The sequence below is a fragment of the Antennarius striatus genome, chromosome 14 (genome assembly GCF_040054535.1).
Source record: "Antennarius striatus isolate MH-2024 chromosome 14, ASM4005453v1, whole genome shotgun sequence".
In the NCBI taxonomy this organism is placed as follows: domain Eukaryota; kingdom Metazoa; phylum Chordata; class Actinopteri; order Lophiiformes; family Antennariidae; genus Antennarius; species Antennarius striatus.
In genome coordinates, this window is record NC_090789.1 from 16,668,083 (window position 1) to 16,681,382 (window position 13,300).

Consider the following 13,300-nt stretch of genomic DNA (forward strand, 5'->3'; position numbering starts at 1 on the left):
TTATTTGTACTGGTTTTCAGCTTGATGATACCTTCACATGGATAAAGCTCGTCATTGGTCAATATTTATATGTGATGAAACAGCGCCACCTATTGTGCAAGTATTAGTGGAACAGCGATTTAAACTCTTGTCTGGTATCTCACCTTATGGATGGGTTTACCAGCTTCAACAGCAGCAATGTTTGTTACGACATATCAAGTCTGTTATTTTAATTGATTAATTTAGTTGTTCGGGACCTTTCGTGCTGATGAGTAACAGATGAAAGACTGTAAAATGCTCTAAGTGTAGACACAATAAAAGATAAAAGTCAGATAATTACATCAGTTAAATACATTTCCAATTTAAAACGGAAACTAAATAAGAGTAGTCAAATGTTCTGACTAAAAGAAAGCTGGAGAGGTAAAGTCAAATGAGTTCAGGAGGTAAAAAAAAACCGGTTCCCTCCTTCTGCAGTCACTTGATCCACATCTCCTGCACATTATATATGCTTCTCAAAGAAGCCTACTTTTTGGTGACATAAGCTAAAGTCAATCTGTGCACAATGGTTGTAATGTGCTCATATTACACAAACACACTAACTGAAGTAAATTATTTACAGGTTGGTCACAACATCAGGCCATTCTGATCTGTCAGCTGCCTTTTTTTTGTGAAAGCATTGATTATAGTTAGCAGTATTCATGACTGAAGCGAGGCAAACATGCAAAACTGATTATTACACCCTGATGTCAATACTAAATACAATTTCTGTCATTTTTGCTTGTTTGTTTTTTTACTATAAATTCACAAACTTGTGTAAATTTCAAAACCGCACATATGCAATAGTAACATTTTAATTACTGTCATGACTGACAGACAACACATTACTAACAAAAGTTTAAAACATTCAGACCTGCTATATCTTAACTTAGTGTTTGCAAAGTCAGAGAAAATTGAGATGCCATTTTAATCTTTGCATAAATCAGGAATTTAGACCATAATTTAGATGATGTCCAAATTTTTGCTGCTTTTAAATGTACAGTATATCATTAATCTCTATCCCAGTGTTTCCCTCACTCAAACAAAAGACTAACAAGGCAGTCAGAGACTGTAACATCCCACGACACCCCTGAAGTCAAAATTTTACCCTGACCTACTTTCATAATTTATACATAAAATGTTCGCAGAAATTAATTCTATATTGTACTATCGAGTATGACATTGACCTAGTTTTCCAAAGGTGAAGGTCATTGTCACATTTTTGTGCCTCTGGCTTCCTGAAAATGTTTCTTTTTGTTTTGCGATTATATCTCATCAGGTTTCAGAGATGTGTGCCTAAAAAGATATAAAAGTGGAAATTGACCTTGACCTAGTTTTCAAGCTGAAGGTTGTGATCTAATTTTCATCCCCTTGTCTCCCTGAATATAACGCCTTTTGTTTCTTCTTTCTATCGTATCCGGTTCCTGAGATATATGCAAAAAATGCACAAAGGTTTAAATTTGACCTTGACCTAGTTTTCTCAAGGTCAAGGTTCCTGAGATATATGCAAAAAATGCACAAAAGTTTAAATTTGACCTTGACCTAGTTTTCTCAAGGTCAGGGTCATCATCTCATTTTCATCCACTTTGCCGCCTGAGTAATGTGCTTTTTCTTTCATTTCTATCTGTAAATGTTGTGAAGATATTTGGTTTACAGACGGATGGACGGACTGACGAACACACAAACACTGACAATAACAATACATCACCGCTTGTAAAAAAATTCAAAAATGAAGTCATGTTATAGGAGGATTTGAACGTTGCTGAAGACATCAGGGATAATGCAAAAGCACAGCTCAGTAAAGTATATAACAAAGGGCTGCTTAACATCCTAATGGAGGAATGTTATCGCGACCTTGATTTGATAGTTAACCGTGGATACAGCAGTGAGAATACAAAGTCACCTCAGGGGCAACCCACTCATCTTTTGGAGCTTTTGACCTTGTAGGCTTTTCTTGTTAAGTTGTTAAATTTGAAAGTAATTGTAGTTCCAGGACTGCATTCCAATGTGGTGTCACTAAGTGCACACCTGACATCCAGTTGTGTATAGTGTGTGTATCACTTTTAGCACTGATTTGTTAGCATTTGAATAAATATGGTACTTGTTAACGGCAGGAAGGTATTTACATTATCTAATGATTATTAATTATTCAGGTGGGTGAGAGGCTTCGCCACCTCAGAGGGAGGCTGTAAAATTAGCTATACATTTGTGCCTCAAAGTGTTGATGGCGTAGAAGTGAATTCATTGGTACAGGGCTCACTTTTCATATTTTTCTTCTATGTTTTAAGTTCACACACACACTTGAATTAGAGAGTGCTACAGTGTTGGGTCAGGTCTATTGCAGTGTACCTGGAGCTGTTTAGCAAATAAATGGCTGTAATACATTTATTATAAGGTGACTTAGATGCAGTGGCTTAGCTGCAGCTCACCGCATCATTCTCAGAAGTTCTCTAAGGTGTTAATACCAATCACATTCATGGCGCTCATTCACAAACAGCTCCATTTGTGCAATAAAGAAGCAAAGTCTCTCCTCGGGTGTCTGTTTCCACCTGTATCTGCCTTTCTTACTATTTCTGTCACATGATGATTCATGCTGTCTCTTCATCCATCTCTCCCTTCATGAAAGAACATGTCTCTCACAGTTTTCTTCACTGTCTGCCTCACATCTGTCTCTCCCCACCCCACCGGTCTCCTCTGCACTTTTATGTCTGGACTCACTCAAAGCCTTTTCTGAGACTCGAATCTCTGGTCTCTCCTTCTCTTTCTAATGTCTCCTAGCAGCACCTTACAAAAGCAGCCAGCACTCAAAGTTACCTGCTTGCAGTACTCACCCCACATTTTTGAATGCCCACTCCTCTGTGGTGAATGAGGAACCAGTCAGAGAGAGACAGAGACTGCAGTGCTTCACTAGCAGGGGTGTGTGAGATGACTAGAGATAGCACTCAGTCTGCATTTATATGTTTGTGTGTGTGTGTGTGTGTGTGTGTGTGTGTGTGTGTCTGTGTGTGTGTGTGTGTCAGCCATATCTTTATCGTCATTGACCAAACTAGCCATCTGTGCCTGTGAGCTATATAAACAGCATGTCGCTCTGCTTCACAGCAGTGCTCCCATCACTGAAATAGCATTAACACGCTATTCTATGTTGTTTGAGGGTGTTTGTGCGTTTGCATTCATGTGTGTTCAACTTCCAGCCTTTTTAATTTTTGTTTTGTATTCTCAAGTATATTGCACCCTGCCTCTGCTCGTACAGTGTGTGTTACAATGGATATACGCTGTGTCTGTGTGTGTGGAGTGTGTGTGTGTGTGTGTGTGTGTGTGTTTGCTTGTGTACGTGGAGGCCCACAGTGTATTTGGGTCACTCTCTCAGGAGCCATAATTCCATGTTTGGACCATTTTACACACAGGGGTGTCACGCTTCTTGTTTGGCTCAGATGATGGCAACAAGCATAATGACCTCATCTCAGCACTTGGTCATTGGCCTGCAGACCCTAGACTTCTAAGCCAATCAGACAAAGCTGCGGTGACAAACGGCCGCCATCCGGTGCCCTGATTGGTGGAGGAGGCGGGACTAGGAGTGCTGCGCTGTTTAGAGCATTTCTGATTAGCTGGAAGAAAGAAAGAATTTGTGAGAGGGAAAGAGTGAAATTGGGAGTGTGAGTTCAGTGTGCTGCCTCTTGCGGCCGAATCCCTGTGGCTCACATGGGTCCCACCGGAGCGCAGTGAACAGCGGAGGGTAAATACATAAATAGGACACACAGAGTTAAAAAGGCTTTTTAAGGTAAAGTTTGTAGGAGTTTAAGGTGCTACATGTTAAATAGGTTGGAATTTGTTTGTTCTAAATTTAATTTGATTTACGATTGTAAGTATTCCTTCTTTGTTCAACCATTTTTACAGGAAGTGAAGAGAGTAAGAAATAAGAATAAAGGCAGATGGAATAGAAGCAGCTTTCATTCCTGCCGTGCGTGCCTGTTTAATTCTGGGCAGACCCACAGACAAACCTTATTGGCTGCTGCAGCCTCGCTCTTCCAACAGCTGTTCTGTGTTTTCACACACTATGATTGGCTGCAGTGAGCTGTCCGTCATGTTTACTTTAGCCCTTGGCTCCACCCCTTCCCGCTTTACGCGAAATCGTATTGGCTACTGTACCCGTTCGTGCTCCGTGATTGGACGTTCGGGGTGGTTGTCAAGGCTTTGGGGCTTCATTCACCATTTTGCGACTGTAGTGTACAATGTACAGGGCAGTAGTTTGTCCTCCTTTAAGTTGCTTTACCGGAGAAACATGAACGGCCGCTAATTGGCAGCTGCGAACGATTGTCCAATCCGCCCTATTTAACCCGGCGGAGTCAACAAAGAACTGCACCGGGTCACTCTGTCCGCTCTGGTGAGTAAAGGCTGCCCTCAAATCTTTCTCCTGCAGCAATGCAGTGGGGCTGATGGGGCTTCCATCGAGCTGCTAATGTTCTTCCTATTTACCGGAGTCACAAAGTGTTTAGCTAACAGGGTATTATTGGATGTTGGGGTAGTTTTGCTGAGAGTCCGGGCGGATTGGGTGTCTTCTGTGAAAAAAGGGAGCGGTGCGGGTAGACATAGTGAGCGTGAAACTTTTCCACTAGAAATAAATTTCAACGACATCACTACCGTCAGACTTCAGAACAACTGCGTCGCATCAAACCTCGGAAAGTGTCCTCTTGTCATTCCACTCTGGTCTCTTTCCATTAATCACCGTGGCTGTTAGAATTAGTGTGTATAAAGGGCTGGAGGGCCTTCCCCAGTGGACTCATTCGTGGCAACATGAACACTTTCTGCCTTTTATATCACGGCGGTGATCACGCAGATGACACCGGGGCTGAGCAGAAAGTTATCCGAGCAGCTTGAGCTGTATTTCCAGACGACTGTCACTTTGGGATGGGCCAGGAAACCATAATGTTGTGTTTGACTAACAAACTTAACACGTACATCTGCTCGGGACACTCGTGTCCGTCGAGTGGAACAGGCACTGGGGCTCTTATTACACGATATTAAGGCTCGACTCGTCTGTCAAAGCCTTTATTTCCCGGTGACAGTGAGTTGTGGATTTCCAGCGGCCTTGTGTGTAGTCGAGGCCTGGTCGCTCCACGCCACGGCCTGTTGTGTTGTGGAGTGGAACTGGTAGTAATCGCTGTACTACGAGGACTTGACACATCCACGGTACTATGCAGCTAAAAAGAAGTGACATCACCCTCTGTGGTTTGCATTTTGTGCTTTGGGTTTGGTCTGGATCAGTAAATGCTGTTCCCTACACTTGATGTTTATATATATATATATATATATATATATATATATATATATATATATATATATATATATATATATATATATATATATATATATATATATCTTTGTAAACACAATATAGTGTGTGTAAAAGATAAATCACCCAAAATGTTTAGTTGAATTATAACACGGTACTGAATGGTCTGTTCACCAGTACGTGGTCATGAATACATGACAGCATTGTCAAAATGTATGTAAGGCCTTTGTTTCTCTGTGGTTTTATAGCTTTACCAGCACCAAACTCACTTCATACGTTCTGTAATGATCTGTCACATTATCCTTAAGCTGTGTTCAGTTTGTTTTAGCGCAGTTATCTTTTGCAAAACAAAATCATTATTCCATTACCTCAACCTGCACATTTGCTTAGCAAAAGTAAATTATCTGTCCAGAAAAGCAACAGCTGAATTTTTTTTTTTTGCCACCTCACATGACTCGTCTTGGTGCAACTATGCCTACAGTCACATGTTTACTATGTTCTCACAACAGGATAAAAACTTTTCTGCAAATAAAATGTGAGTGAACCTGTTATTGTGAACTTGATGTCTACCTGATCCACTGGCCTTCTATAGTTCCTATATGAGCTTCCTTGTTTCACATTTCACTGTGGGGAGTATGGGTTGCGTCAGTTTGTCTTGAAGCTGTTATCGTTGTGCCCATGACTCTGACACCAGCTGTTGTACACTGTGCACTACTGAGTAAACACACGTAGCATACCTCTATCATGACCAAGTAAGGACGGCTGCCAAATCATTTTATGGTAGCTGCTCTACCGGCTGTCTCTCCTAAATAGGTATTTACATAGAACTCAGCTCTCTAACTCTGTCTGTACTATCAACTATCACCACATAGATGTTTGCTGTATGTGTGGCCTTGATGCAGGCAGTACTCATATCTGAAAATGGATTTCTCTCCAGCCGGTATGATGTGGCAGATATCAAAAAGACCTGAAAGAATGTGAGCTTTCACAGACGAACAGAAAGGCAGAGAAAAGGGGAAAAGAGCATTGCAGACAGAGAGACAGACTGGTGGGTGGATGAATGTATAAATAGGGATAGACCAGCAGACCTGTAAGTTAACAGACCATTAAATCATCACTGACAGGTAAGCGTGTCTAGTTGTGGAACAACCTAGTGAATGTCACTCTTGGAGTGAGAAATTAGAAGCAGGAATTGGAGTATCTAAGTTGTATATTGATTCTGCTTCTTGTTAATGCTTCACTGGCACTCGTACCTGTGGAGAGATGCTTGAATTGGAAGAAATGTTGGAGTGCACACAGCAGCAAGGACCTGGGGCAAGTCCCATGTGTATCAACCACACAGCAAACAACAGTTGAATGACAACGGTCTCCTATTTGACAAAACAGCTACATCCAGCTGTGTTTCTTTCCCTTTCAAATCGAGGCACAAGCGTGAATGAGCCAAATGTGAATTTAGAGATATTCTGAATGATTCTGGCATGGCTAGGAGCGATACTGAATGATTCTGGTGTGCAGTAACAATTTTTAGAACAGTTGTGCTGTTCTGGATGACTGCAACACAAAATGAGGATGGAAACTAAACGGAAGGAGAGAGAATAAAGACAGATGAGAGGCACAAATCAATAGAGACAAGAGAGAAAGCAGGCGAGGGATAAGAAGGAACGTATAATATTTGAAGTGAAAGAGCAAGAGAGGGAGGAATAAAGTAACGGGAAGTTAGGTAATGGTCTTCCACAGGAAATGGAGCTTGTAGGGGTGGATTGGCCCCGCTTTGAAATACATAGATAAAGGTTGTCAGACAGAGAGAGGGAGTGACGGAGAGAGCGAGAGTACGAGAGAGAGAAAGGGAGGGTTTCAGTATGTGAGAAGAAGGAATTCCCCCGCCTCTACTGCCATGGCCAAGAAATGTGTGTGTGAGAGTAGTGCATGCAGAAAGGCTTGTCTGGACAAATTGCAGTGTTTCTCACTATTTCCATACAGTCGTTCTTGTGATTGTGTTTACCACACATTGAGGCCTTCTGTTTGATGAGATCATTTTAAATAATGAATTCTATAGATGAATCAGTGTATTCAGGTGATTGTGATGGACTTCTGTTTCCAAAGCTAAACAGTTTGTAGCTAAATAAACTTTGTTGATGTATTTGCATGTATTTGTCACATGACTTAATGACGCTGCCTTTTCTCTTTCTTTCAGAATCTCTGGATTAAGACAGTCAAGTGCCGTGCAAGATAGGACAGGATGAGAAAGAGAGGCCCCTACAGAAGAGGAAAAAAGAGAGAATAGAAAAAGGAATAATAAAGACAGACAGAGCAACAGCAAAGAGATTCTTTGGGATAAGTAAATAAATAGATTTTGTTTTGAGAAAAGCTACATAAAAAGATGAAACCGATAAAGAAGCAGGGCCGTCGCTCTCCTCCCTCCACCCGTGCCAAAGGTGGGAAACGACGCGGACCTGGGGATATCCAAGAACTGGGAGAGAAAAGAGACTCAGATGAGAACAGAGATGGAAGCAGATCTCCTCCAAACCGAACACCCTGCTCCCCTTTTTCTTCTACTTCTCACTCAGAGTCCTCCCAGGTAGATCCAATCAGAGCACAGGACACTTCAGATGAGGAGGGACTTCATAAAGAAGGGCTGTCAGAGAAGACAGTGTCACTTGTTCTAGATTCTGGGACATCCTCTGATAATGGATCAGGGAGGTCAGCTGTGAGTGTGACCAGCCACAGTGACAGTGGTGGCAGCAGTTGTAGTAACAGTAGTACGCCAAGCGCCAACAACAGCCCAAACCCTACCTCCAGCCGCAAAACAGCCACCTTCAAGGCACGTGTTCCCAAGAAGAAGTACACCTCTGAACATTGCTTGTCTGCTACCGGTAACCCAAGTACCCCTTCCTCTGGCACACCCCCTCCTCTTCCACTTGGTGGTACGGTCATCAATCATGGGTCAACTTCTTCTGGGGGTGACATTTCTGTCTCAAACCTTGAAGGCAACAGTCAGAGTGCGAGTCTGATGGAAGACTCTATTAGCAGGACTGGAAGGGAAGGACCTCAAGGCTCTCCAGAACACCTTAACCTGTCCCTGGGAGGGGAGAGGGAAAGACCAGGAAGAGGTGAAGAGGTCAGTGATGCAGAGCGAGTGTCACCCAGCCCCGTGCCCCGCTGCTCTTCGACGGACACCGCAAGTGAGCATTCGGCTGACCTGGAGGTAGTCATCAACGCACACACCCTAACGCAAATGTCTGCACACACGCCACCGAGTCTCCCAGATGCACTGTCTGATGCCCTGGCCAAGGGGCTGAAGAATCAGCGTGTTCTTGCCCGCCAACATAAGAGGAGAAATGACCAAGAAGGTGCAGACAAAAGGAGGGATGAAGGAGACAGTTCAGACTTGGTGTTCCGGGCCGGGGTTGTCCGTAAGGTCAGCGGTGAATTTGGAAACCTGGAGGTGCAATTAAATGGCGAGAAGACATTATTGCGTTATCCATATCGACACAATAGCCTCCCAGGCGCAGTGGACATTATTCTAGATGCACCCCCTCCTGGTGTCCATCCAATACCTATTGGCACCCATGTCTGTGTACCGTTTGGCAATGAAGAGGGCAGCGAAGGCCAGTGGCAGTGGTACAGAGAAGGTGTGGTCACCCAGGTGGACACACACCCTGCAGTGGCCAATCGCTACCGGGTCCTGTTGTCTGAGGAAAAATCTTACACTGTGGATGAGGAAGAAGATGGCAGAGCGACAACTGGTTCAACCCAAGCAGTGTGGGTCTCCCGACAAACACTCCGGCTTCTGGTGCCACCTTGGGACCTCGATCTTCCCTCTGGAGGAGGAAGAGATGGTGATGAGGGGCTCAGAAATAAGGAAATGGAACGGGAGGACAGGGAAGAGATGGATGTGGAGCAGGAGGTTTGTCGTTTGAGCCGGGGGATGACACCGGGTGTGGGATCAGTTTTGGGGAGAGGCGTACCATTCCCAGGCATGGTCCCTGTGTCCTCCACGGCCAGCCAAAACATTACCTCCCCTGTAACTCCTGTTTCAATCTTCAGCCTTGCGACTTGCCGAGAGTGGGACATTGAGAAGGACTTGGAGAGAGAGAGGGATATCCAGAGAAAACAGGATAGAGAGAGGGAAATAAAGCGAGAAAGGGAGAACAGCGCTAAACAGCAGCACCAACAGCAGCAACACCATCCATACATGCCCCTCACCCCGGAAGAAGATATGGAAGTGTCTCACTTTAACATGGTCCCAATGGGGGCAATCATACCTGGGCCCAAACCAATGGCAGTTCCTCAACACCGCCACATTGTCTCTAAGCCCCAACATGGCTACCTCAATCCACACCTGTCTGTGGTGCGCGGCATTGGGATTCCCCCGTCACACCTGGCTTTGAACCCTCACCCCCCTCCTTCACCTGTCCTGTTAGGCCTCGACCCAGCAACAGCTGCGGCTGTTGGCGCTGTCATTACCACCCCTCAGCTCCCTCCACTCCCTTCCATCTCGACTTCCACCGCATCCTCCTCCAGACTAGAGAAGGCCTCGGGAGGAGGTTCTTCCAGTGGAGGGGCAGGAGGTAGTGGTGGATCCGGTTCAGGTTCAACTTCCTCCTCGTCCTCACGTTCTCGCACCCCGCTGACGGCAGCTCAGCAAAAGTACAAGAAGGGAGACGTCGTGTGCACGCCAACTGGCATCCGCAAGAAATTCAATGGGAAACAGTGGAGGAGGCTGTGCTCTAGAGAGGGCTGCTCTAAAGAGTCCCAGCGCCGAGGATACTGCTCCAGACACCTCTCGATGAGGACCAAAGAGATGGAGGCCAGTGGAGGCAGCCGAGAACGGGGTGGAGCCAGTAGCACGGGGACCCTGACACCATCTGACCTCCGTTTGAGTGGTGGGAGAGCGAGCTCAGACTTTGACTGGGACGAGACTTCGAGGGAGAGCAGTGAGGCTAGCAGCCGTGGAGGAGACTCTCGTCCCCGCTTGGTCCTTCCCTCTCTGCTCCCACAGGACCTTTCTCGTTTTGATTTTGATGAGTGTGAGGCAGCAACTATGCTAGTGTCCCTGGGGGGCTCCCGCTCAGGCACACCCTCATTCTCCCCGATCTCCAACCAGTCACCTTTCTCTCCTACCCCGTCACCCTCGCCCTCTCCACTTTTTGGCTTTCGCCCTGCAAATTTTAGTCCCATTACTGCTCCCTCATCACTTACTACACGCCGCCACCGCCAGCTTAGTGGCACTAAAATGGGTACACCAGGCGCTGAACGAGAGCGCCACCTCTCTGGGATTGTGCCCACCTTTCAGACCAGCCTCACTTTTACAGTTCCCATGAGCCCAAGCAAGAGGAAGCTCGACACCCACGCGCTTCCTCCACTGCATTCTGTCCAGGATGGCCACAGCAAACCTGAGCAGCTGGTGGGCATTGGGGGAAGTGGGGTGGGAGACCCACTCTTTGCCCATAATCCAGCTGCCTTTAGAGTCCTCTCCCCACAAAGTCAGCCTACAACACCTTCCTCACTTTCCTTCTCCCGACCCCGTAGTGCCACCAGCAGACCACCATCTTCAGCTGCCTCTACACCCCCACCCATGCTGGTCTCTCCCACTCCCCCCTCCCCATTGCCCCAGGAACCCTCACCGCGGCGCATTGTGCCCCTCCGTGATTCCCCAGTCATTGTTCGGAATCCAGATGTCCCTCTGGCCAAGTTCTCTGAAGGCCCCTTAGGAAGAAGAGAGAGAAGCCGGTCAAGAGAACACAGCCAGGCCCAACACACAGCCCTGCCCGGCCTGCAGGTCCCGGTCCCCATCAATGGGGCCACCAATGGTGCGGCTCTCCTTCGCAATCCTGCATCTACACTTGTCCTGGTCACCTCCAGCTCGGTAAGAAAGTGTTATTCTGATATACAGGATCATGTATGGTGATGGAGTGGAGAAAACTTTGCAATAGTTTTCATCCATTAATTTGTTTGCTTCTACTTCCCCGGGTTGGGTCTCATAGGCAGCGGTCTCAGCAGAGAACCATAACTCCCCTCTCCCCATCCGTCCAGGAGTACATAGCACTTCCTAAGCTCAGATCATGTCATATCACATTGAATTTATGTAGCAGGTAGTTTTCTTGGCTCTTGATGAAAAAATACCATTCAACCCATGAATCAGTATTTCATATCTTAGTGACAAAAATAAAACAGATTAAACTTCTTAAATTGTTATTAAGTCAGTGCAGGTTGATCTTTCAGACGTATTCATCTATGATGTCTTTCACTTTGTTTTTTATTCTGTAACATAATTTTTTGAAGAGTTTGGATCTCTGAAAGTTACTTAAAAGAATGTCAAGGTTTAGTTTCAGATACTAATTGTGATAAACTTTAAAGGTGGTCCTCATAAATCGGTTGCTTTCTGTTTTGGACTTCCATCCGTTATGATGGAGTTTAATGATTGACCCAGAGTGGAGCTTAGCAATTAGCTAATGTCATATTGATACTTACAACCTCTTACAATCATGTGACTCAAACCTGTCCAATTGATAGTGGCCCGCATCCTCTCCAAGTGAAAATACAGGCAACCCATCAGGCATGTCACAAAGTGCATCGGAGTCAGTAAGTAGGTCTCAATATGAGGAGGTGTTTCCACTATATACACAACAGTTGAACACCCCTGTAAAATCTTTGCGCACTCTTTCTGCAGAATTTCGTCAAATGTTCAGTCTCAGGAAGTCGATACACTTGACAACCAAACTGAAATTTTTTTTAGCGAGGTGGCAGTGGAAACTTTGTACATGTTCATGAGGAAAACACATGAATAACGGTGAATGCCCTGTTGTGTAATACTTTTGCCACATTTAGAATATCATCTTCATGTTCAGAAGTAACTGAGACAAAAAATAGTTACTTTTAATAGATTTCCAGGATTGTTGTACCGGTATATTGTGTCAACCAGTGACAAGTTGCAGAGTCAGGGGTTTTTCCTGTCTGTGTGGAGTTTTGCTTGTTCTCATCATGTCTGCAGAGATTGTCTATGAGTTCTCTGACTTCTTCTAACCAGAACTGTAGAATACATGCGTCAAAATGTGACTTGAAATGAGTGATATTAGCTACTGTTTATTGTGTGAAACACAATCATCAACAGTGTAGAAGTGATTTATTCTGCAGGGGTACACTGAGTGGGCCGCCAGGTTTATTGATAGTGTTCAATCTCTGACTTGTGTTTTCAGTTAGATATTCTGTTTTCAAAGATTGTGCATCTATCTTGTCATGTCTGTTATTGCCACTGCGATTAATAACCTTCTCTGATTTCTTGTCCCAGTCCTTGACTCCAACAACAGTGGGCAGCGCAGCACTGTCCAGCCCGTCCAACCCCGGGTCGATGTCCACGTCATCAATCCTCTCGTCATGCGGTTCAGGGGGGAGGGAGAGGGAGAGGAAACCTGAGGGACCCCAGGACACCTCTGGAGGGGTGCTCCCACAGCCGGTGGCCTGTCACCCAACGCCAACTGCCCTGCTGCCGCTCATCCTGCCAGCTGAGTCTCCTCACCCTGCCCCACGCAAACAGATCATCATGGGACGGCCAGGGACGGGTGAGGATGAGAGATAATGTCGCTGTGGTTGGTTTCATGTCAGAGACAGGCTGCTGACACCATGACCATCAGGATCAGGCATGCATGCTGACATTTATACAGTTTGTGACATTAATACTCATGGCTTACACTTCTCACAGGGTCTCAGGGGTTCATAAGTGGTATGCCTGCAGATCTTATATACAGGTACTTTAAGTATTGTTTGCTTGTAGTTGAGGAAAGTTGAGGAAAGTATTTTTCAGAGCCTTTTTATTTTCTATTAGTTGACATTGTGTTGGCAGGTATGTGGCAAATGTTCTGCTTTCACCAGTAGTATTATCTCATTGTGATATTCCAGGAGAGATGGCAGTGAGTGTATAAGAACTGGTTGTGCAGCTTTGAGATGCATATTCTGTTGTGTTAGAAGTGTCTTGTGCTGCACAGTAAACAATTA

General features: G+C 45.1%; 1 protein-coding gene across 3 annotated transcripts in view; it reads left to right on the top strand.

Moving 5' to 3' along the window:
- Positions 1 to 4,238: 4,238 nt before the first annotated feature.
- The window catches only part of cica (capicua transcriptional repressor a), a 38,386-nt gene continuing 29,324 nt past the window's right edge, over positions 4,239 to 13,300 (top strand). For 2 of the 3 annotated variants that reach the window (XM_068332367.1, XM_068332369.1), the window contains exons 1-3: positions 4,239 to 4,396; positions 7,500 to 11,174; positions 12,597 to 12,867. In XM_068332367.1, coding sequence (XP_068188468.1) covers positions 7,686 to 11,174; positions 12,597 to 12,867 — 3,760 coding nt within the window. In that variant the 5' untranslated portion in view covers positions 4,239 to 4,396; positions 7,500 to 7,685. Of the gene's footprint in view, positions 4,397 to 7,364; positions 7,380 to 7,499; positions 11,175 to 12,596; positions 12,868 to 13,300 lie in introns of those variants that run through there. The other variant, XM_068332368.1, reaches the window with a different exon arrangement.